This window comes from Aotus nancymaae, unplaced genomic scaffold, assembly GCF_030222135.1.
Source record: "Aotus nancymaae isolate 86718 unplaced genomic scaffold, 86718_ANA_hifiasm-v0.15.2.pri h1tg000004l, whole genome shotgun sequence".
Taxonomy (NCBI): Eukaryota; Metazoa; Chordata; class Mammalia; order Primates; family Aotidae; genus Aotus; species Aotus nancymaae.
Genome location: NW_026988415.1, coordinates 60,095,293 through 60,120,442, shown reverse-complemented (window position 1 = coordinate 60,120,442; position 25,150 = coordinate 60,095,293). Strand labels below are relative to the sequence as shown.

Below are 25,150 nucleotides of genomic sequence, written 5' to 3'. Positions count from 1 at the left end.
ACTACGGTTCTTAATAACTGTACAACTTTCCTGCTTTAAAGCCATTAAATTCTAGTTAAGGCCTGGGGACATATAAAGTTAGCCATGCTCCCTAGCTATGCCGGAAGGAATCAAACCTTATCTGCACTTCTGCCTGGTGTCCTAGGCTCCACACCTAGGACATAATTAGAATTGCTTACTTACCAGATTTTTCACCATAAGTAAAATTTTCTAAGAGTTAACAGTGTAATATGCATTTGCAACTACTGGAAAAACAGTTTTACATGCAAAGTGTGTAAGGAATGTAGAATATGCTTTTGGTAAAAGATCATAAGAAGGCATGGGAAATGTGGATTTCTTTTTGCCTAAAGAGTTAAAGGACTGTTTTACTCTAGATAGGATAAAGCTGAAGATTTGACAAAATTGTGGATGGTTTGTGAAAGACTAATCTTGTAAAAGAAATTCTGCATGCAAACATATTAGCTAAAATTAAAGAGGTATTATTCAGTTCATCTGTAAATTGAACATTGGAACAAAAGCACAACATGAATTTCTTAAAGCACTGTTCTGCTCTTTAACAGAAAATTGTAAAGGGTTATAAAAGTTTTATAAGAATCTTACCTTATGTTCAAACTGATTAAGATAATATAGATTTATCTATAAGATTTTATTAAGAACTGGTTTGACATCAATAGTACACTAATTAGTACACTAATGTAAAGGTAAAATATGGCTTTCTTTAGACTGTATTTGTATAAATGTGTTACTGGTATGTGTTTCAAAGTTATGAAAAACTCCTGTAATTCTGATACAACTTAGTATATGTTATGTTATTGTGTGCCACAGAGGTAACCCATTTCTTTTCAATTTTGTCTTTGACTCTTGCTGCCCTAAGACTTTTTGTTATCCACAGACGATTGTTGTCTTGTTTTAATTCTCTTTAAAATGTGGTTTTATAATAAGCTATAGAACTTTAACAGGTGCTCTCAAATTCAGATTTCTGATAACTTTGGAGATTGTGACATTAGAAAAGAGGAAAACACTTTCAAAACTCTCATGGAGATCTAAAATGTTCGTGAATATCAAGCAGAACAGGACTGCATGCACTGAATTAATAGAAGACTGAAATAATCCTTTAATGACTTTTTGCTTAAAATGTTATTGATTCCTTGAGAGTCAAGAAAACATTTCTTTTGAGCTATTTTGACCTTTTAACAATTGCGTACATTATATCTTATAAATAAAATTTGGAGCATATTAATACCTCTCTACCTGATTTCTCAAGAACTTGGAAACCATTTGTGAATATTCTTAACTTATAACAATATAGTTATTTTTATAAGTCCAATAAGAATCTGTTTTCTTTTGTAATAGGACACAATTGGAGCCACTAATTATTTTACCAAATCTTCAACTGACATGGCATGCTTTCTTTTAAGGAATCAAATTTTACTTATACAGCCAATAAAAATCCCTTGGGAAAACTGGCCCCATATCTTGTATACACAGTCCTTGTTCATTGTTACTAACCTGTGGTCAGTAAAGAATGTCACTTTCTGATAGGCCCAGGGACCCCAAGTTATCTTGGGACCTCAAGAGGAGAGTAATTTACCCAACTCATACAGGTATTTGATGGCACCCACCTATGGCTGGGTTTAATTAGGCTTTTAAAAAGTCTTATCTGAGATTGCTTATGGAACAAAGTTCCATCAAAGCCAATTTTAAAAGGAGCTTATATGGCAAACAATTATTCTTGCTGTGCTTTATGCAAATAATCAAGCCAAGTATAATAAGACTAAAGCTTATTTTCCAAACAAATCCGTCTTATCATGATTTGTTTTTAATACAAATGAGGACTGGAGATAGAAAAATATATTTAAATAAATATTGCACTCCTGTTAAAAGATTCTAGACTCATTAGTTGTTTTTGAGTTTTTGGCTGCAATTTAGACGAATCCTGCTTATTCCTGTGAACCAACTAGTGATCTCTGTCTGCAGCTCAAAAGAAACAAAGGGGATGGATAACGCAAAAATGTGGACCAATAGTCTAATTCTGGGAACATATTGAAATCAGCTAGCAACCTCATGCATCTAACTCATGACTACAGCATGTCGGTAGCCTCAGGATTTTTTTGACCTATCTTCAGCCTATTATTTTGTTTTGCCAGTCTTCTAAATAATAACCTAATTTGTCTCCTCTTGTCTTCAGGCCATCAAGCTCCAAATGATCCACAGTGAGGGATACCGTCCTCTCAATATTCAAGAGTCACCCTTCTACAGAGAAACCCTAGACTACTCATCAGCGGGACACAACAGAGGCATAATTCTGCCCCTGTCTTCCTTGGACCTGGCTAGATACCACTTTAACTAACCCATTGAGCCTTCTTGCCCTGACCGCTAGCAAGAGTCCAAGACCCACAGAACCACCACCACCACCACCACCCCCACTCTGTCAGAAGGAAAAAGGAAGCAGTTACAGAATGATCAAACCCTGCATTTTATCTGTCAAGTCGCCTGCTTGGCCCTCTTCCAAGTGTACTTTACTTCCTGTTCTAAAGCTTTTTTTTTCTTTTTTAAGATAGTCTCACTCTGTTACCCAGGCTAGAGTGCAGTGGCGTGATCGTGATAGATCACTGCAACCTCTGCCTCCCAGGTTTAAGCAATTCTCTTGCCTCAGCCTCACAAGTAGCTAGGATTACAGGCACCCACCACAACGCCTGGCTAATGTTTTGTATTTTTAATACAGACAGAGTTTCACCATGTTGGCCAGGCTGGTCTCAAACTCCTGACCTCAAGTGATCCACACACTTTGGCCTCCCAAAGTACTGGGGTTACAGGCCTGAGACACCACACCCGGCCTCTCAAGCTTTTAATAAACTTTCACTCCTGCCGTAAAACTTGCCTTGGTTTCTTCTTCTACCTTATGCCCCTCAGTCTAATTCTTTCTTCTGGGGAAGCAAGAATTGAGGTTGCTACACACCCATACAAATTTGCTGCAGGTAACATACTTTGTTATCTCATGATTCAATACATTCTGCTACTAAAAGTGTCAGAATTCAGAATACTAGGTTTTATTTAGCACCTACAGGAAAAGGGGATTGTATATATTATAGTCATTAGACTTTAAATGTGTAAATACGTTCATAGTTTTAGATCTCTGAGGGGTTGCTTCATATGTTATATTAATTCAAGACATTTTGGTAGAGCAGACAATGCATGTACATTTTGAAGTTTTAGAAATAGAATTTGGGAAGTCTCGGCTTACAAAACTCACTACCTAAACTAGATATTTAATAAAGTAGTATATTAAAGCTAAAATTAGCTTTTAGAAATTTTCTGATAAAATCTGGAATAAAATAAAACTTCAAATTCAAATAACATGCATACTTTTATGAAATATAAACAAGCTTACAATATTACTTACATTTTTGGTTCCTAAGCTGGATAACACTGCCGCCTGTGGCAAAGAATGACTACTGAAGCTTTTTTTAAAATAGTCTAAAAGGTATGCTTTCCCTGATGGTGAACCAGTTAAAGTGGATTTTTAAATGGTTGATGGAGGCAGTCTTATTCTGAGTTTCCAAGATGGGACAAATTGTGCTAATAAGTAGCTTTAAGCAAAAATATATTTTGTGTATGTTCCCTTAAAAACACATTTGCATTGTGTTCAAACCCAATATTATTTAAAAATAACAAAAAACGAATATCTAAATAGTCTTAAACTCATGTAAAGATTCATGAGCCAAAATCAAAATGCAAAAGAAACTTGTTAACCAATTCTAGGTTATGAAACTGCATTTTTCTAATTTTACTTAAAGGCATCAACCAGAAATCTATTACTTGCCTCTTCCTCTAAGAAAGCAAAAAACAAACTGCATCCATTCTCACAATAAATTATGCAAACTGTTTGATTTTGTAAAGTAAACAAAAAAATTATTTCATCTCTTCTGCATTTCAGAAGAAAACAAAATAACTGGGTTTTCCTTGTTTTGTTTGGACTTTTAGCTGTGTGACTTATGTCAAGTTGCTTAACCTCTCTTAATCTGTTTCTTTACTTGAAAAATGAGGATAAGACTATATCCTACCTCACTGGATTGTTATGAGGATTGGGTTAATATGAGTGTTCCTTAGAACCATGCCAGACACCACAGAAATAATTCACTAAATACTAGCTCTCATTTCTATTATAAGGTAGATGAAAAGCAGCAACATACCTACATCTAATTTGTATTAGTCTTGACATAGTTCTGTGATGTGACTTGATTTGCTTGTCATGTAAGAAGATAGGCTCTCTAGGTACAATTTATAGCCAGCATAGGCCTAATAGTGATTGGGCTCTTTAAATTGAATGCTTCTGTCTATGGGATGAGCCTTGGACCCCCACCCCCATTCCCCGTTTACTATACTTGGGGAACTTAGTTAATCTAACTTCCAGTTTATTGGTAAAATGGGGACCAACAATACATACATCACAGGGTTATTCTCATGATTAAGTGAGATAATGCATATGTAAAGCCCTTAACACAGTGTGAGACTTAGAACAGCCTCAACTAAAGTTCTCTGCTATATTTAAAAGATAAAAGACATTCCATCTAAAACAATATTAGAACCAGTTATATAATATACATTGTTGAGGAAGTAAGCCAGCAGTTAAAATGATGGGAGAATGAATTCTGCAGAGGGGAGAGGTAAAAGGACAAAATGCCTGACCTCACAGATATGAGAATGGAGAATGAGTCGAATGTGGTTAGGAGGCAGGACAGAGTAATAATAAAAAGCCTGGAAAGTGAGTCACATAGATCTGGGTCTGAATGCAAGCTCTCAACCAACTTTTATGAAGCCTTGGGGAGATAACCAAATCTTTTGAGTCAATTTCCTCAGAATTGGGGTTCATAGGGTTGATATGGATTGAACAAGAAAATGTAACATACATTCCACTGAGCCTAGGCCATAAAAGAACTCAGTAAATGGTAGCTGTAGCTATATGTTTAATAGATATTTTAATATATATTATATTACAATATATATTTAATATATTGTAATATAATATATATTAAATATATATTATAATGTACATTATATCACAATATATATTTATATATAAAATATTTACATATATATTATATACATAATATATATGTAAATTTTTTTTGAGAAGTTGTTTTGCTCTTGTTGCCAAGGCTAGAGTGCAATGGTGCAATCTCAGGTCACTGCAACCTCCACCTCCCGGGTTCAAGTGATTCTCCTGCCTCAGCCTCCTGAGTAGCTGGGATTACAGGCGTCTGCCACCACGCCCAGTTAAATTTTTGTGTTCTTAGTAGAGACGTGGTCTCACTATGTTAGCCAGGCAGGTCTTGAACTCCTGAGCTTAGGTGATCCACCCGCCTCGGCCTCCCAAAGTGCTGGGATTATAGACGTGAGCCACCGCGCCCAGCCCAGCTATGATTATTTTTAAAGAAGTATTATCTGGATTCGAGACTTAAGTACCTCATCAGGACAATTAGTTACCAGTGTAAATGAAAAATCAGGACGGAAATAGGAATTGAATTATTTGAAATATGGGGTGTAGGGAAAGGGAGGGGAGTTAGGGCAAGTTTCTTTGGATTGGGTAAAACAGCAGGTACTCGGGAGTGCCGAGCATATGTTCTGAGACTCCTTCTAGCCTCTTCACCATTTTAAACTCTTAAGAGAGGATGAAATAAAGTGGTCAAGCGAGCCCTGCTTCGCCCCTCCCTCACCACACGGGGGAGCACGTAGGCACGTTGATAACTGGCATTGTGACTTCGGCACTATGACGCAGGTACCACGCAAGGGTGGGCTGGTGGTTACACTCCTCCAGGATCACTTTCTTCTAGAGTGCAAGCCAAGTGGACATAAACAACCAAGCATGGGGCAAGCTGGCGTGAGGCAATCAGGTAAAAACCTACCAGACATAAACCAACGTGGCATGAAACAACGAGGAAGACGGCAATTAGCTAGAAGCCAACCAGGCATGCTGCAACAAGACTTAAGGCAACTAGTCCGGAATGAAGCAGGCCTAAGCCAACCACGCCCATCGCAACCAGGCCAAAGCCAATCAGGCCCCAGAAAATCAAGCTTGAAGCAAAAAAACAAGACCAAATCAGGTTTGCGTGGAAAAGTGACGTGGCAACTAGATAGCCCGTCAGGTGGGAGCCAACCAAGCATGAGACAGGTAGGCACCAGCCAATCAGGCACAAGCCAAATAGAAATGAGCCAACCAGACACAAGGCAAACAGACTTGAGCCAACCAGTCCGGAGCCACCTACATATCAGTCAACCAGGCATGAGCGAGCAAGTCCCCAGGCAACCAGACACTAACGAATCAAGTAGTAACCAAACAGGTGTGAGTGAACCAGGCTCGAGCCAATTAAGTTTATCAGATTCTAACCAAATAGGCATAAGCCAGTCAAGCTCAAGCTTACATAGTAAGAGCCAGTCGGACATAAGCCAATGGAGTGCAAGCATATATGACACGAAACAAGTGGACATGAAACAACCAAGAATGAGCCAAGCTGGCATGAGACAATCAAGTACAAACCTACAAGACATAAACCAACTTGGCATGAAACAACCAGGCACACGGCAATCAGGTAGGAACCAACCAGGCATGTGGCAACAAGACCTGAACCAACTGATACTGAGTGAAGCAGGCATAAGCCAACCAGGTCCATCTCAACCAGGCCCTCCAGTGATGGGGCAATTAGACACGAGCCAGTCAGGTAGGAGCCAACGAAGCATGAGACAAGTAGGCACCAGCCAACCAGTCCCAAGCCTACCAAACACCAATAAACCAGGCATGTGGCAACTAGGCATGAAGCAACCAGGCACTAGCCAATCGAGTAAGAGCCAAACAGGCTTGAGCCATCCAAGCCCAGGAATATGTGAACAGGGCCCGAGTCACCCAGGCCCGAGCCAACAAGAAGTGAACCAATTAGTTGCAAGCCAACCAGGCCTGAGTCAACCAGGCAGGAGCCAAGCAAGTGTGAGCCAACTGGGCATGAGGCAAACAAGCATGGATTATTTACAGATAAGAACTGCAAAGGCCGAAGACTGCTCAGAAATTTTACGTCTGATTGAAGTAAGCCTGTTTTTATTGTGTGGAGCCTCATGGCATTAGTGTAGGGCTAAAAGAGTAAGGGAGGCATAGTTGGGGTTCAAATTCTGCCTCTGCTAGTTATGACCTGTGTACATAACCTCTGGTAGTTACCTAACTTCTTTACTCTTCATTTTCTGGATCTAAAACCAAGATTATAGCAATATATATTTCAAAACATTGTTGTTATGAACCAATAACATAAAATGATTATGCATAAATTGCTTGGCATATAGTAAGGGGCTCAAAAAGTTATGGGAGAACCAATTCCTAGAAATTTTAGGGACTGAATGTGTTCTCTTTCCTGGGGAAATTTTAACTTTAAAAGAGCATCTTAGAGAAAAGAAATGCTTACCTTAAACAAATGAACCTCCAATGATAGAATTTCAGATATTAGTGGCTAAGATTTTGGGGTAGGGAGTCTCATTGCTTCTAAGACCACACCTATTTGTAGAAACTGATGATCAACTGCCCCAAAAACAATATTCGCATGCAACAAATTTTCTGTACTTTTTCAGACAGTTCATTGATCACTAAAGCCCATCCACAGAAAGCCCCCAGAAGCCAAAGGATTTGGTCACATATTTCTCATGTAAATGTTTATTTTAATGGCTTCCTTGGAAATCATTCCAGTTAATTAAAGGGACAAGCTATCTAGTAGTCACAGTTACCGTGCTGAAGTTCTGTGGTGCTGAAAGCAATCATTTATGTGATGGACAACCTACACAATTCCATATACAGCATATAAAGCAGTAGACCAGATTGTTTATGGAGTAAATATGTGGCTGGAGAAAGGCACAGATTATAGATATCCAAATCTCATAAGAGTTTTATAACGAAAATGTTTTAATCTCCTCACTAATATATATAAATCTTGTCTAAGTCGGGCCAAGTTTCTGTTCCCTTTGGAGAGTGTGTTTTAATGGCCAAAATAAAATGCCTGTAGTTTTCTAGTGAAATCGACCTGTTGAAGCAATTCTAGGCCTGGTTACAGATCTGTAAGAATTGGGTTATCTATCCTTTTATGGCTTACATTCTATTCCGTTTCCACAAATTCTCACATCATTTCTCTGACTGACATTAGTCTGAATTATTAGATCATCCATCAAAATACTATGCCCAACATATTATTACAGATTCACATTCTTCCAGGTGGTAGAAAACATCTTTTAAAGAGATTTTTGTAGTTCTAGCATTCGACACCTGGTTGGCAATTAATAAATTTATTGTTGAATGAAAAATTAATCTATTTACCTGGACAAATGTACTTGTCCTAGCTTTCCAAGCGATGTCCATCATCATCACCAAGGTAATAATATATCACTAGACTACCCCATTTCAGTGAAACTATCTGTAGGGTTTCTGGCCACATTTACCTTTTAATTTGCCACATGTATCTGATATTACATCAGAAGTTTATTGGGAGTAATTTTAATAAGTATTCATTGTGGAAAAATAAAAGAAAAGCTAAATTACTTACTCTGTCTCACATACATGTATGTAATGATTAATTGGCTTTGACCTTTATGTGCTTCTTAAAAATTTATGTCCATTCGTTCTACCTCCTGTTCATTGCTAAATTTGCAAAACATTCCCTCTTTGCAGAGGAATTTATTAGAGTTTGCAATCACAGTAATTGCTGAGCTGCATGTGTTGCAGGTTTTATTGACTGTCCTGTTCAAAGTATTCTCTATATGCACTCCTTTTATACTATTCTTAATCACCACATCGCAGCATTATTTGGGAACCTAGTCATTTCATTGCAAGGCAGCCATAACTTCTTGTTTCCCAGAATTTCTAAAGCTTTTTATTGTGGTAGTCCTTAAAGTGTGGTTTTGGACCATGGCAATCCACAGATGGTGCTGGGTAGTATTAATATTTGATTTCTGTTCATTGTACAAACATTGAATGCATATTAGAGGAAGATTATATACCAAGTAGTATAAAAGATATAAGGATTCTTGGATTACAGTCTCTGCCCTCAGGTTGCTTACAGTGTCTTAGGGGAGGTATCGAATTAATATTGTCCTCCCTGCCCAATCCATTCTCTTCACAGCAGCCGAAATGCTTAAAACTCCATTGAGCTTCTGGTTGTCTTGAGGATAAAATTGAATCTTCTTACTAATGCTCTATGTAATCTGGCTCTTGCTGTCCTCCTATATTTTAAAAGCTTATTTCCATTAAAAAGTTTAATGCAATTCCAGTCAAAATCTTCAAATTTTCACATAGAAAAATTGTTAAAAATTCAGAAAAGAAGAGTAACAAGGGGAGATGATCTATACCAGATATTATAAAACTGTAAGTCATTAAAATACTATGGCAACTAGTGCAAAGATAGATCAATGGGACAGAATGGAGAGTTCAGACTCTTAAGTATATAGTCAGCCTTCTGTATCCATGGTTTCTGCATCTGTAGATTCAAACAACCATGGATTGAAAATTGCAACTATACTGAACATGTACAGAGTTTTTCTTGTCATTATTTCCTACACAATACAGTATAACTATTTACATAATACTTACATTGTATTAGATATTATAAGTAATACAGAGATGAATTAAAGTATAGGAGAGAATGTACATAGGGTATATGCAAATAGTATGCTATATCAGGGACTTGAACACCCTCAGATTTTGGTATCCCGGCATTGAAGGAGCAGGTCCTGAAACTAATCTCCTATAGATCACAAGGGATGACTGTATATAAGGATGTAGTGTGATAAAAGGGACATTTCAAGTCAGCCAAGATGGGTTATTGAGTAAGTGCTGTTGGGCAATTGGGAGGAAAAGATAAAGGTGAAATTCTACCTAACTTCTTACACCAAAAAAATTTGAACAAATCAATTATTAATATTACAAACTTAAAAAGAAAACAAGAGTGAATCTTTCTGTAACCTTTCCAAGCATGAGATATAAACCATGAAGAAAATAATCTGAATATGTAAAAAAAAATTGATATAGTAAAAAGCCACAATAAAAAAGCCTAAAGTTAAACTGGCAAAAACATCTCACAGGCCAACATCTGAGAGACTTTTCTGAAAAGTCTATGAGCTTCATAATACATTAACTTTGTAACATCTGCCTTGAATGCTCAGTAACCTTTTTTGCTTTATTTCCCAGTTTCTGGCTGCATTCAAGGTTACTAACCTTGATAATTGACATTCATATGTGTGAGGTATCAACATAGTTAATCTCTCTCTCTCTCTAATAATGTATATACTTCCTTTTGTTGCATTACTGTTTTAGATTTTGTTTCTAGATGTCTGGGATTAAGTCTGACTAACTTTTAACACTGCCCAGGACATCACATGTCAATAAATGTTTAATACAATTATTATGATGATTATAGTTTTAATAATTTATTGCTAAATCATAAACTGAAGGTTTTATCTGCTTTAACAGGAATTGGCTGCCTGTGAAAACGTGCTAGGTGCGACGAAGTTAACAGCAGATGGTAAGATGTTTTGTTGTATTTTCAGAGCAAGAAAAAGAAACACACAGTACTGCTTAGATAGGTGAAAGCAATTGTTCCTGGTACATAAAGATGACACCATTACTAACGCGTACAGGACATAAATTTGAGAGCTTTGTCAGTGCTCCACTGTTTTATATTTTCCCCATTTATAGTACGAAATTGATATTTAACAGATCTTCTACCTTTACAGCAGCAATAGAGTTCAGCTGTTTCAGAATGTAAAATGAGGAGTGTTATTGGTCAAAAAAGTATAATTTAACACCCAGTATGTTGGTAGTGGTTTGATACAATGAAATTGACAAAAGCAAAATGATTTAAAATATTTTCAAAGTATTTACTACATTTTGATAGTCATCAAGATTAATGGGATAGGCTAGTGATTTGTGATGAATTAGAACATTTTAGGCAGTAAATATGAAGACGAAGAGAAAAGATTATTAACATATATAAAATTACAAATGGCAAAGACGAGGTGAAGACAGTTATCAAAATCTAGACGAATTTATGAAGGATAACTCCTTGAAGCTGAACACTTCAGAATGCATGTAATAAACTGAGAACATTCTACCAAGGAGATAAATGCTTTCACTATAATAGTGGGTGACAGATTCAGAAAGAAGTTATGGGATGCTTTGTGGAGTCTTTTGCACCATTCCTTAACAAACCAGTCCTAGAGCCTTGGTCAGAAATAGAACTCTGAGCTGCATAGATCATAGATAAGTTATCTTATGTGATGATACTTATGTCCTTATTCTTGATAATTAACATGACCAGAATGTCAACTAAATAGTAATTTTGTTGGCTTAAAATAAATAGTAAGAAATACAAAGTTGAAAGTAATGTACACTCTATGAAAGCAGTACTTTAACTGAAACAGCATAAAAATTTGAGCACGTCTAACCTGAGAATCTGAAATCTGAAATGCTCCAGTCAGAAAATTTTTGAGCACTGGAGTGACACTCAAAGGAAATGTTCATTGGAGCATTTCAGATTTCAGATTAGGGATGCTCAACCGGTAAGTATATGACATGTATTTAAAATAAAAAAAAATCAGACATTCAAAACACTTCTGGTCCCAAGAATTTTGGATAAGGAATACTCAATCTGTACTATGTTGAGATAATGCACCTACACTATTTCATTGTAGTTAGAAAAGTGCTGCTCAGGGTAATATATAACAGTCATAGCAAACAACAAAATGCTTTCTATACTCCAGCATTCTACCTTAGAATTTCAGTATATATTTAAATTGCAGCAATTTCATAATGTCCTCAGTCCTGTTTTTATCTTAAAATGTCCCTGTGTACTTGTATAGAGGCAGGTGAGATACTTGATTTTTGTTTACTCTTACCTATTGTTGTAAACTTTTTAAAAATGTGATTAAATATACGCATCATTTTAACCATTTGTAACTGTACAATTCAGTGACATTCAATACATCCAGTACCAGTATCTATCTCCAGATCTTTACATCACCTCAACTGAAACTCTGTAACCATTCAACAATAACTCCTCATTGCCGACCTCCCTCCCCACAGGCTCTCATAACTACTATTCTACTTTCTATCTCTATAAATTTGCCTATTCTAGGTACCTCATATGACTGGAAACATACAATATTTGTCTTTGTATGTCTGCCTTATTTCACTTAGCGTAATATCTCAAGGTTTATCCAAGTTGAAGCCTGTATCTGAATTTCTTTCCTTTTCAAAACTGAATAACATTCCATTGTATGTATATATACAATGTGATATATATATATATATATATATATATATATATATATATATATATAAAACATTTTGTTTATCCATTCATCCATCAATATACATTTGGGCTGTTTCCAGATTTTGGCCATTGTGAATAATGCTGCTGTGATATACTGGTGTACAAGTGTCTGTCTGAGTTGCTGCTTTCATTCTTTTAGGCACATACCTAGAAGTGGAATTGCTGGATCATATAATAATTTTGGGTTTTTTTTTGAGGAGCCTAATTACTGTTTTCCACAACAGCTGCATCATTTTACATTCTCATTAGCAGTGCACAAGGGTTCTAATCTCCACATCCTCACCAACACTTATTTTTGTTTTTTTTAAATACCCAAACTAGTGGGTGTGAAGTGGTATCTCGTGTTTTGATGTGCATTGCACTAATGATTAGTGATGTTGAACACCTTTTCATGTGCTTATTGACCCTTTGTATATCTTCCTTGAGAAGTGTCTATTTACGATAATTGCTCATTTTTTAATTCAGTTGATTTATTTTGTTGTTGTTGAGTTGTAGGAGTCCTTTATATATTCTGGATATTAATCCCTTATCAGATATTATTTCCAATGCTTTCTCCCATTCCATGGGTTGCCTTTTTACTCTCTTGATATTGTCCATTCACATACAAAATATTTTAATTTGATAAAGTCCAATTTGTTTATTCTTTTGTCACTTGTGCTTTTGGTGTTATATCCAAGAAATCATTGCTAAATCCAATGTCTTGAAGATTTCCCATGTTTCTTCTAAGAGTTTTATAGATTTAGCACTTACATTGAGGTATTTGATCTATTTTGAGTTAAATTTTGCACATGGTGTGAAGTAAAGAGTCCAACTTCATTATTTCGCAAGTGGATATTCCATTTGTCTAGCACCGTTTGTTGAAAGATGGTCCTTTTCCACGTGAATGGTCATAGCACCCTTGTCAAAAATCGATGGATCAGATATGTGAGGGGTTGTTTCTGAGGTCTCCATTCCATTGGTCTATATGTCTGTCCTTTTGTCACTACCATACAGTATCAATTGCTGCAGCTTTGTAATAAGTTACAAAATCGGGAAGTGTGAGTCCACCAATATTATTCTTTGCTTTCAAGATTGTTTTGGCTATTTGGGTCCCCTTGGAATTCCATATGAATTTGAGAATCAGCTTTTCTATTTCTGTGAAAAAGGCTGTTGGAATTTTAATAGGGACTGCATTAAATACATAGATCATTTTTAATGGTATTGGCATCCTAGCAATGTTGCCTTCCTATGCATATACAGGGGATTTAAAAAAAAATTTCTTTGGGTCTTTTCCAGTTTCTTTCAGCAGTGTTTTATAGTTTTCAGAACACAAGTTTTTAACCTCCTTAATTAAATTTATTCCTAGGTATTCAATTTTTTTAGGGGTTATTGTAAATGGTACTGCTCTCCTAACTGATTTTTTGTTTTTGTTTGTTTTGTTTTGTTTGTGCCTGTATACAGAAACACAACTTACTTTTATTTGTTGATCTTGTACACTGCAACTTTGCTGAATTTGTTTATCAGCTCTAGGAGCTTTCTCTTGGATTCTTTGGAATTTTCTCTATATAGAATCATGTGATCTGCAAATAAAGATAGTTTTAATTTTTCCTTTCTACTAATTTTTTTTTTTTTTTTTTTTTTTTTTTTTTTTGAGACGGAGTCTCACTCTGTCGACCAGGCTGGAGTGCAGTGGTGCAATGTCGGCTCACTGCAACCTCCACCTCCCAGGTCCAAGCGATTCTCCTGCCTTAGCCTCCCGAGTGGCTGGAATTACAGGTGCACACCACCACACCTAACTAATTTTTGTATTTTTAGTAGAGATGGGGTTTCGCCATGTTGGCCAGGCTGGTCATGAACTCCTGACCTCAGGTGATCCACCCACCTTGGCCTCCCAAAGTGTTGGAATTAGAGGTGTGAGCCACTGCACCTGGTCTATGGATGGTTTTTATTTATTTTTTCTTGTCTAATGGCTCTGGCCATAACTTCCAGTACAATGTTGAATACCAGTAGTGAAAGTGGGAATCTTTGTCTTGTTCCTAATCTTAGGGGGAATGCTTTCAGGCATTCACCATTGGTATAATGCGGTTTTCATAAGCACACTGTATCATGTTGAGGAATGTTGCTCTATTCCTACTTTTATGAAATCTTTTATTATGAAAGTGCTGTGCTTTGGTCAAATGCCTTTTTGGCATTCATTGAAATGATTATGTGGGTTTTTCCCCGTTTGTTTCATTAATATATTACATTGATATTCTTACGTTGGTGCACCCTTACACTGCTAGGATAAATCACACTTTATTATGGTGAATAATCCCTTTATATGTTGTTGGGTCAGTTTGCTCTTTTGTGGAGAATTTTTTAACTACATTATTAAGGAATATTGGCCTGTAACTATGTTCTAATGCCTTTGGAATCAGAGTAATGCTGGCCTCACAGAATTAATTACAAAGTATTCCCGTCTCTCCATTTTTTGCGGAAGAGTTTGAGAAAGACTAATATTAATTCTTCTGTAAATGCTTGGTGGAATTCACCACTGATGAGGCCATTTGGTTCCTTACTTTTCTTGTTGGGAGATCCCTGATTCCTGATTCAAACTCTTGCAGGGCTGTTGAGATTTTCTGTTTCTTCTTAAGTAGGTTTAGGTAATTTGTATGTTTGAAGGAATGTGTCCATTTCTTCTAGGTTATCCAGTTTGTTGTTATATAAATCATAATATTTTCTTATATTCCCTTTCAATGTTGTAATGTTGGCAGTAATGTCCTTCTTTTCATTTCTGATTTTAATTATTTGCATCCTCTTTGTCAGTCTAGCTGTCAATTTTGATCTTTTCAAATAGTCAACCTTCACTGATTTCTCCATATTTTTCTATCTTCTATTTTATCTCTGTCCAATTTTTATTTATTTTATTATTACCTTCTGCAAGCTTTGGACTTAGTTTGCTCTTCTTTTCTACTTCCTTAAGGCATAAGGTTAGATTATTGTTTTAGATCATTCTTTTTTAAAACATGGCATTTACAGCTATAATTTTTTTTCTCTGAACACTACTTCGACTGCATTTCATAAGCTTTTGTTTCTTGTGTTTTCATTTCATTCATTTAAGTGTTTTCCTATTTCCCTTATACTTTCCTCTTTGACCCATTGGTTGTTTACAGTGTGCTGTTTACTTTTCACATATTTGTAAATTTCTCAAGTTTTTTCCTGCTCTTGATTTCTAGTATCATTGTACTGTGGTTTTGACGTTTTAAATTTTATTAAGACTTGGCATGTAGCCTAATGTATCTATCCTAAAGAAAGTTCCATGTGTACTTAAGAAAAAATGTGTATTCTGTTGTAGTTGGATAGAGTTTTCTGTATATGTCTGTTAGGTGCAATTGGTCTATAGTGTTCAAGTCATCTACTTTTCTGTCTGATTGTCCTATGTATTACTGAAAGTGGGGTATTGAATCTCCTGTTATTGTCTCGCTGTGTACTTCTTCTCCAGTTCTGTCGGTGTTTGCTTCATATATTTTGGAACTGTGATGTTCAATGCATGTATATTTATAAACGCTATATGTTCTTGGTGAATTAACCCCTTTATCATTTCATAATGTCCATGCATAGTCAAGTGCTGCAGTGAGTCTTACTGAACTCACATATATGAAAGGTCAGTTCTCTGCATATTTGGGTTTCTCCTCCAATGAATATTCTGTTTTTGATCTGTGTTTGAAAAAATCCATGTATAAGTGTACTTGCACAGTTCCAACCCATATTGTTCAAGGGTCAACTGTATAAACACAATTACAATACTACTTCTTATTATTGCTCATATATCTCTTTACCAGACATCTTTATTCATACAACTTTGAGTTACCGTCTACCTTACTTTCATGTCAACCCCTTTTGGTATTTCTTGCTGGGTAGGCCTAATGGTAATAAACTTCTTCAGTTTTTTGGTGGGGGGCGGTCTGGGAATGTCTTAATTTCTCCCTCATTTTGAAGGACAGTTTTGGTGGATATAAAATTCTTAGTTCTAACAGTCCCCACTCCCCCAGCCCCCTGGACTTTAAATGCCAGTCCACTGCTTTTTGGCTTCCAAGGTTTCTGATGGGTAATCAGATGGTAATCTAACTGAGGATCCCTCATATATGACAAATTGCTTCTCTATTGCTGTGTAAGATCCTCTCTTTAGCTGTTGAGACTTTGCTTATAATGTGTCTAGGTATGGATTTCTTTGGGTGTATCCTACTTAGAGTTTGAAAGTTTCCAGCTATTTTTTCAAATTTTCTTCCCTCCCTTCCTTCCTTTCTTGCTTTTTCTCTTCTTTCTTTCTTTCTTCTTTCTGTCTTCCCCTTCCTGTAAGTCCCACAAGTTTTCAGCTGTTATTTTTTCAAATTTTCTTTCCCTCCTTCCCTTTTTCTCTCCTTCCTTCCTTCTTTCCTCCTTTCCTTCCTTCCTCCCTCCCTCCCTTTTTTTTTCTTTCCTTTTCTTTTTTTCTGTCTTCCGCCTCCTGTTAAGTCCCACAAGATATATCCTGCTCCACTTGATGGTGATAATGTTTCACAAACACTTTTGGTTTTGTTCACTTTTCCTCATCCCTTTTGTTTTTCAGACTCAATAATTTCACCTGGCCTAGTTTCAAGTTCATGGATTCTTTCTTTGACTTATACAAATATGCCTTTGAATCCCTCCAGTACAGTGCATTTTTTATTTCAGTTATTCTACTTTCAAGCTTCAGAATGTTAGAGGGAGGGATTTTTTTTTATAATTTATATTTATATTATCATTTTGTTTATATATTTTTCTGTATTTGGGCATGTCTTATCTCTTTGGGCATCTTTAAGACAGATGTTTTAAGCTGTTTATTAAGTCAAACCTCTGGCTTTCTTCCGGTATGTTTTTTGTTAATGTATTTTATTCCTTTGAATGACCATTGTTTCTCGTGATTTTTGTTAAAAGCGAGACATTTGAAACTTATACTATGGCAACTTTGGAAATCAGACTCTCTTTTTCCCCAAGGATTTGATGGAGTTTCTTTTAAAGCATTATAGGATGTCTCTGTGTTAGGGATCAGCCTAAGTTGAAAGCTTAATGTGTTCTTAGGTCCTGTCAATTTTTCTCTAGTTACACATAGCGACTTTCTAAATTCCCTTGTATATGTGTTTTCAATTCCCAAATGTCTCACAAAACGGGGCAGCTCCATTAAATCTCCTGGAAGCTACTTCAGCTCCTGGGAGTTGAAACAATGGCGGTTAACCTCCAAGTCCTCACCTTAGTGATAAGAGTAACAATCCACAGCCAAAACAGAACTTCAGTATTTTGAGGACAAAATGTTTATTGGTCACCCTTGCTCCAGCAAACTGCTACAGAAATAGAGGTTGCTGTTCCCATGGCTGCCTGCCGTGGGACTGGAGCAGAGGGTGCTGAGTGCTGGGTAGCTGCCACCTCATTGATGGCTGAATTTGACCCAAATTAACTGCAGTTGACCAGCCAGGCTATCTCCTGTAAGTTGCAAGCATTCAGATAAACTCCAGAGTTCCAAAATATTCACTTCAGTTTCCACCAATACAATTGCTATCCAGGTGGAGAGAGAAATTCCTATTGCTTCCTATCTACCATCTCCCTCTTTCTGCTATAAACTTTCTGACATACTATATATGAATTGTTATTTCAGATTTACTCAGAGATGGCTTTGGGGACACTCCCCTTTTCTACTGCCTGATTGCAGAAGCAAACAGTCAACAAAATCCATCAGGTAGAGTAAATCTTTCTTCTCCAGTTTAATCTGGAGTATACCTTTTTCATGCTGAAAACACAGTACTGTTATGTAGCACATAATTACTATTAAGCAGAAGAGAAGAATATATAAATCCAGTTTTTTAAAGAAAATGCATGGTATGTACTTATGTTTGTCTAAGCATTATTATTTTTTTAAGGGACAGTCTTGTTCTGTCACCCAGGCTGGAGTGCAGTGGCATGGTCATGGCTCACTGCAGCCTCCAACTTCAACTTCTTTGCACAAGTGTCTTAGCCTGCCAAATAGCTGGGACTACAGACATGTGCCACTATGGCCAACTAATTTAAAATTCTTTTTTGTAGAGACAGGGTGTTACTACATTGCTCAGGCTGATCTCAAACTCCTGAGCTCAGGCGACCCTCCTGCCTTGGCCTCCCAAAACACAGGGATTACAGCCATGAACCACTGCACCTGGCTAAAATTCTTTGAAAGATCATATGCCACACTGTAAAAAGAAGGCTTATAATCTAAAGGTTGTATTTTAATGGACTTATGCCCACTACATTATACGTTTCTGTAGTTTTTTCCAGTGAGCATTTATTATTTTGATAGTTGAAAAAAACACCAAAAGACATTCAATTTTGGGGTAAAGACCTGGCGAACATTCAACACAACCTTTCTACACCCTTTCTTGTATCTTCCTAGACAAACTGACTGTTGGATTTGCCATGTACTACTTTACATATGACTCACGGATTGGTAAGGTACTTTATCTAGAGGACTTTTATGTCACAAAAGCTTACCAAGGTAAAACTACAACTTATGATATTACCTATACTTTAAAAATTAAAATGACATATTTTAATGATAGGACTTTACATATGATGTTTTAGTTAATGTAACGTATTGCTATAATTAAATTAAGTTAATGAGTTTGATCACTATTCTAGTTATTCTTTCATGCAGTGAAGACTCAGTCACAGATTAGAAAAACATTTTATTAGCTCCTCTTAAGGTCTGAATAAGCCAAGCTATCACATGGCTATATATATATATATATATTTTATTTCGTTTTTGAGACAAGGTATTGCTGTCACCCAGGCTAGAGTGCAGTGGTGTGATCATGTCTCATTGCAACCTCAACCTCCTGGACTCAAGCAATCCTCTCACCTCAACCTCCCAAGTAGCTGGGGCTACAGGCATGTGCCACAGCACCCAGATCATTCTTTTTTTGTAGAAACAGGGTCTGTTTTGCCCAGGGTGGTCTCAAACTCCTGGGCTCAAGTGATCCTCCTGCCTTGGCCTCCCAAAGTGCTGGGATTACAGGTGTTAGCCATCGTGCCTGGCCACAGAGGTATACTTTTATCTTTAAAAAAATGCTTTTAAATTTTAGGTGGTTTTCAGTAAAAATAGATAAGAAATATACTGTTATAAGACAATAGTGGCAAAGACTCACTTCTTCACTGATCTTTAAAATAAACCCAAACTCTTCTATGACCTTTAGTACCTCATTCCAATTAGGAAAAAGAGATATGAAAGCATTCATGAGTTGTGTTTCCACAAGCTATTAATAATATACGAAAACCAGATGTAGTTTTAGATATTATTTTTTTTAACTAAAGCAAATAACTGGTTAAGTGAAATTTTCAGTTTTCATTTTGCATTGTCTATTTAAAAGGTCTACGTATCGGAGCTGAAATGCTGAAGATTCTAAGTCAGGTATGTATTAAATTAGTATTGATATTCTATATATTAACCTTTTCTTCAATAAATATTCACAGGGCATAAATCATTAATCACACCATTTGAACATAACCCCTATACTTCAAGTTTCCACCCAAATTAAACTGGATTTTCAAATCAGATGATTCATATAGAGTATATGAGTTATATTCAATTAAAATTGATTTTACATATAATCTACAACCACACCATACACCCTTTTTGCTATCAAGTGAAAGTAAGCAGGAGGGTTATTAGAAGGCATTTTTATTCATAAAACAGGCCCACAGTATGCATATTACAAGACTATAAAAGCAAGATCTTCTTGTATTTTGGAACATGTGAGAACATGTGTTCTTTGTGTAGGTAAACCTTTTCTATACAACAAAGGGTTGCAAATCAGTTTTGAGCTTTTAATAAGAGGGGTTTTAAAGCTCATAACAGTGAGACTTTTTTTTATATCTACAGAAAATTTCAGTTAACTGCTATATTTGGAAGTATTATTCACACATAGTGTCTTGCATAGAGTAGACCCTCAATAAAATATATGTGTTAACGAAGATTATACTTTTTAAAATAGTACGTTCTGGGGTATATGTGCAGAGCATGCAGTTTACACAGGTATACACGTGCCATGGTTTGCTGCATCCTTCACCCCATCATCTACATTAGGTATTTCTCCTAATGCTAACCCTCCCATAGCCCCACACACCCCTAAAAGGCCCCGGTGTGTGATGTTTCCCTCCCTGTGTCTGTGTGTTCTCTCTGCTCAACTTCCACTTATGAGTGAGAACATGAGGTGTTTGGTTTTCTGTTCTTGTGTTAGTTTGCTGAGAATGATGGTTTCTAGCTTCATCCATGTCCCTGCAAAGGACACGAACTCATCCTTTTTTATGGCTGCATAGTACTCCATGGTGTATATGTGCCACATTTTCTTTATCATAGTATCATTGATGGGCATTTGGGTTTGTTCCAATTCTTTGCTATTGTGAACAGTGCTGCCATAAACATACGTGTGCATGTGTCTTTATAATAAAATTATTTCTAATCCTTTTGAGTATATACCCAGTAATGGGATTGCTGGGTCAAATGGTATTTCTAGTTCTAGATCCTTGAGGAATCACCACACTGTCTTCCACAATGGTTGAACTAATTTACACTCCCATCAACAGTGTAAAAGTGTTCCTATTTCTCCACATCCTTTCCAGTATCTGTTGTCTCCTGACTTTTTAATGATCGCCATTCTAACTGGCGTGAGATGGTATCTCAGTGTGGTTTTGATTTGCATTTATCTGATGACTACTGAGGATGGGCTTTTTTTCATATGCTTCTTGGCTGCATAAATGTCTCCTTTTGAGAATTGTCAGTTCATATCCTTCACCCACTTTTTGATGGTTTTTTTTCCTGTAAATTTGTTTAAGTTCTTTGTAGATTGTGGATATTAGCCCTTTGTCAGATGGGTAGATTACAAACATTTTCTCCCATTCTGTAGATTGCCTGTTCACTCTCATGATAGTTTCTTTTGACAAAGACTATACATTCAAATGAGAGTAATATTTGCTTGTGTGTTTTTAAACAGATTGCCATCCGAACCCAATGTAGCTGTATGCACCTTCGTGTCGTCATTTGGAACCAGTCTTCTATCGCCTACTATACTAGTCGAGGGGCTTTAGACCTTTCCTCTGAGGAGGGCTGGCGTCTCTTCAAGTTCAACAGAGAAGAACTCCTGAAAATCATAGAGGAAGAATGAAAGAGGCCTTGTAACAACTCATCCCAACATAGCTTCCAACATTTGAATGTCACCTGAGTCTAACAGCAGTTTGACTCTGTTGTACAATGCAGCAAGTGATCATCACACTCTTTTTCGTGCAGATCGTTTATTTTGAAACAGATTTTGTAGAGCTAGTCAACTTTCCATTATCTAAATCAAGATTCTGATAGCTAGTAGTAGTGCTAATCCAAAAGAGCAGATAATTCAAAAATCACTTATACTTAGCATTGTGCTATTTTTTACCCACCATATTTCATCAAATTTAAGATGCTTCTTTTTCACAATTTGACATATCTGATGTTGGGATAAATGTAATTATCACCTGGCAGCATTTTTCTTTAGTGGCAGCATCTTGCTATGTTGCTCAGGCTGGTCTCAAACTTTTGGCCTCAAGCAATCCTCCCACTTCAGCCTCCCAGACATAAGCAACGGTGCTCAGCATTTTTTAAAAATTAAAGGTATAGGATATGCCTTAGATTTGATGAAATATGGGTGTTTGAATATATTGATCTGAGGCTTAAAAAATTCATTTCAAATACTAGAGATAAATTCTGAAGAGCTTACTTATGAAAAGCTAGCAATTAAGTTGCTTCCCTACCTCGAGCAGCTTAAGTACCACTGCCTTCTTGACATCATCCCAGAACTACATTTTATCTCCGAAGATCCATAGCGCTTTGGTTGTACTTATCTTAGGGAACATAACACATACAACACCATATTTCTATGTTTCTCTCTTTCCTAGTAGAGTATAAGTCCTTTGAAATAATTCTAACTTTTGTGTCCTGTGCTGCAACCAGCATGTTAGAACATGCGAATTCCTACTATCTGCCAGGCATTTCATGGGCATAGAAACTATACAAAAGTTATTCAGCCATACACACAAGGAATCTTGTCTGTGAGAAAATATTAATTACATAAATTGTGTAAGTATCATATCTATAAATATCAACTATCACTTGCTAATTTTTCATAAGTAAGCTCCTAAGAATTTATCTCCAGTATTTGAAATCAATTTTTTAAAACCTTGGATCAGATCTCAAACATACTCATATTAAATCAAAACTAAGACATACTATGTACATTGATTGATTGACTGATTGATTGAGACAGAGTTTCGCTCTTGTTGCCCAGGCTGGAGTGCAATGGCACAATCTCAGCTCACTGCAACTTCCACCTCAGGAGTTCAAGTGATTCTCCTGCCTCAGCCTCCCAGGTATCTGGGATTACAAGCATGCGCCACCACACCTGCCTAATTTTGTATTTTTTGTTTGTTTTTAGTAGAGACATGGTTTCACTTTATTGGTCAGGCTGGTCTTGAATTGCTGGCCTCAGGTGATCCACCCACCTTAGCCTCCCAAAGTGCTGGGATTATAGGTGTGAGCCACCACACCTGGCCATATCATATACCTTTAATTTAAGAAAAGACTGAGCACAGTCCCTCATGTCTGTTTGGCTGAGGTGGGAGGATTGCTCAAGGCCAGGAGTTTGATATCTGTCTAGGCAACATAGCGAGACTCTGTCTCTAGAAAAGAGAATCTAAGTTCTACCCCGGAGGATTGAGAAAGGGGACGTGACACTGGAATTGGACTTGTAGGATGGGTAGGAAGTTAGAATGTAGAGCGGGATAAGATGGAAGAACATTTTGAGAGGACACACTAGCACAGGCAGAGAAAGAGGCAATAAAGAACAAAGCATGTTCAAGAAACAAATGATAGGTCTTAAAGACAATATAATACACAGTAGCAGTAGGATGGGTACGGAGAGGGAAAATAGATTAAAGGTAAGCTGGAATTGGATATGAAGGGCCTTGTATATCAAACTAGGGAGTTCTGATTTGATTCTGCAGGCAATGATGAGCCACTAAAGATTTCAGAAAGACAACTATCCATTATAGGTGTCAGAAAGACAACTATGTCATAACAGACAAATGGGTTAGAAGTATAGGGTAGCAGACAGCATGTGGGCTTAAACTCAACACCTGTTCCCAATCCCTTAACCTTTGCCTTCCTCACCACAGGGGACAAGCAACATGATTTCCCTATTCCCTATCTTCCTTGAGCTAAGTGTGTGGCTATATGACAAGTACTGGTTAACACATACACAGAAGTCTTCTGAGGAGATTCTAAGGAAGCATTTACTTTGCTGATAAAAGGGAGTCAGAAGCATCTTGTGCATATTTTTATCTGCTATTTCCTACTTTGAATGTGTATCTGCTCCCTGAAGGTACAGCAGACATCTTGTGACCATGAGGTGACAAACCAGCATACTGTAGAGAACGGAGTGGAAAGTGAAAAAGTCTAGGTCCTTGATAGCACCAATGAGCCAATGTCCTAACCCTATACTGCCAAATTCCAGGCTATAAACAGGCTCTTTTTTTTTTTTTTCTTTTGCTTAAGCTAATATTAAATATTTGTTTAACTAGTTTACTGTTACCTGCAAGCAGGACATATTCTGAAGTGAGAGAGAGCAAGATTGACGGTAAGCAAATTAGCCCAAAGGCTATTATAGAAACCCAGAAAAGTGATGATTATGACTTGAGGGAGAGTAATGATAGGATTAGAGAAGGTAGAATAGATTTCAAGGAGCGGGAGGTAGAGACAATTTTGTTTTAGGCATACTGACATTGGCCTATCTATGGATGTTAGGTAAATATAGTAAGTAGAAATAAAAGTCTACAGCACTAGAGGGATATGGGGGCTGAAAATACGAATAATAATAAAATAAATGGGGACTGAAACCAGTGAAGTATGTTAAATAAAAATGAGAGCACATATAGAATGAGAAAATAGGACTAGTGAGGAAACTTGAGCAGCCTCAGCATTTAAGGGATTCAGAGCAAGAGAAGAAAAATGAAGAATAAGAAAAGCAGGAAAAATAGAAAGCAAAGGAATAAGTGAGTTTCAAGGAGAGAGTGGTGGTGAAGAATTAATAATGACATAAAGATTCAAGTAGGGGCTGGGTGCAGTGGCTCACACCTGTAATCCCAGCACTGTGGGAGGCTGAGTTGGGATTCCTTCAGCTCAGAGGTTCTAGAGCAGCCTGGACAACGTGGCGAAACGCTGTCTCTACCAAAATACAAAAAAATTAGGCATGGTGTTGGGTGCCTATAGTCCCAGCTACTCAGGAGGCTGAGATGGGAGGATTGCTTGAGCCTGGGAGATGAAGGCTGCAGTGAGCTGTGTTTGTGTCACTGCACTCCAGCCTGGGCAACAGAGCAACACCCCATCTCAAAAAAAAAAAAAAAAATTAAGTAGGTATAGAGGCCAGAATGCCACAACTTACTAAGAGAGGACTTGAAAGTGGGGAAAAAAGGAAGAATATTTACTTTTGTCAAAAAGTAATAATTACTTTTTAAAGAAGTATAGCACGTAGGAAGGAGAGAGAAAAAACAGTTCAAGGGAAGAGGCCAAGTTAAGGAAAGGTTTTTGTCTTGTTTTGTTATTGTTGATTTAAGATAGAGAAGTCCTAAAGCTATTTAGAAGTAGAGGAAAACAAATTAGTAAAAAGAGAATATTATGCAGCCATTAAAAACGAGGAGTTCGCGTCCTTTGTAGGGACATGGATGAACCTGGAAACCATCATTCTCAGCAAACTGACACAAGAACACAA

At 36.9% G+C, this 25,150-nt stretch overlaps 1 protein-coding gene across 1 annotated transcript; it reads left to right on the top strand.

The window, feature by feature from the left end:
* Window positions 1-5,770: 5,770 nt before the first annotated feature.
* LOC110567930 (spermidine/spermine N(1)-acetyltransferase-like protein 1) lies at window positions 5,771-25,137 on the top strand. The gene is made up of 6 exons (XM_064384083.1): window positions 5,771-7,078; window positions 10,496-10,547; window positions 17,986-18,066; window positions 18,754-18,855; window positions 19,727-19,767; window positions 21,350-25,137. Exons 1-6 carry the CDS (start codon window positions 5,771-5,773, stop codon window positions 21,518-21,520), a joined length of 1,755 nt encoding a protein of 584 aa, XP_064240153.1. The 3' UTR covers window positions 21,521-25,137.
* The last annotated feature ends 13 nt before the right edge of the window (window positions 25,138-25,150 follow it).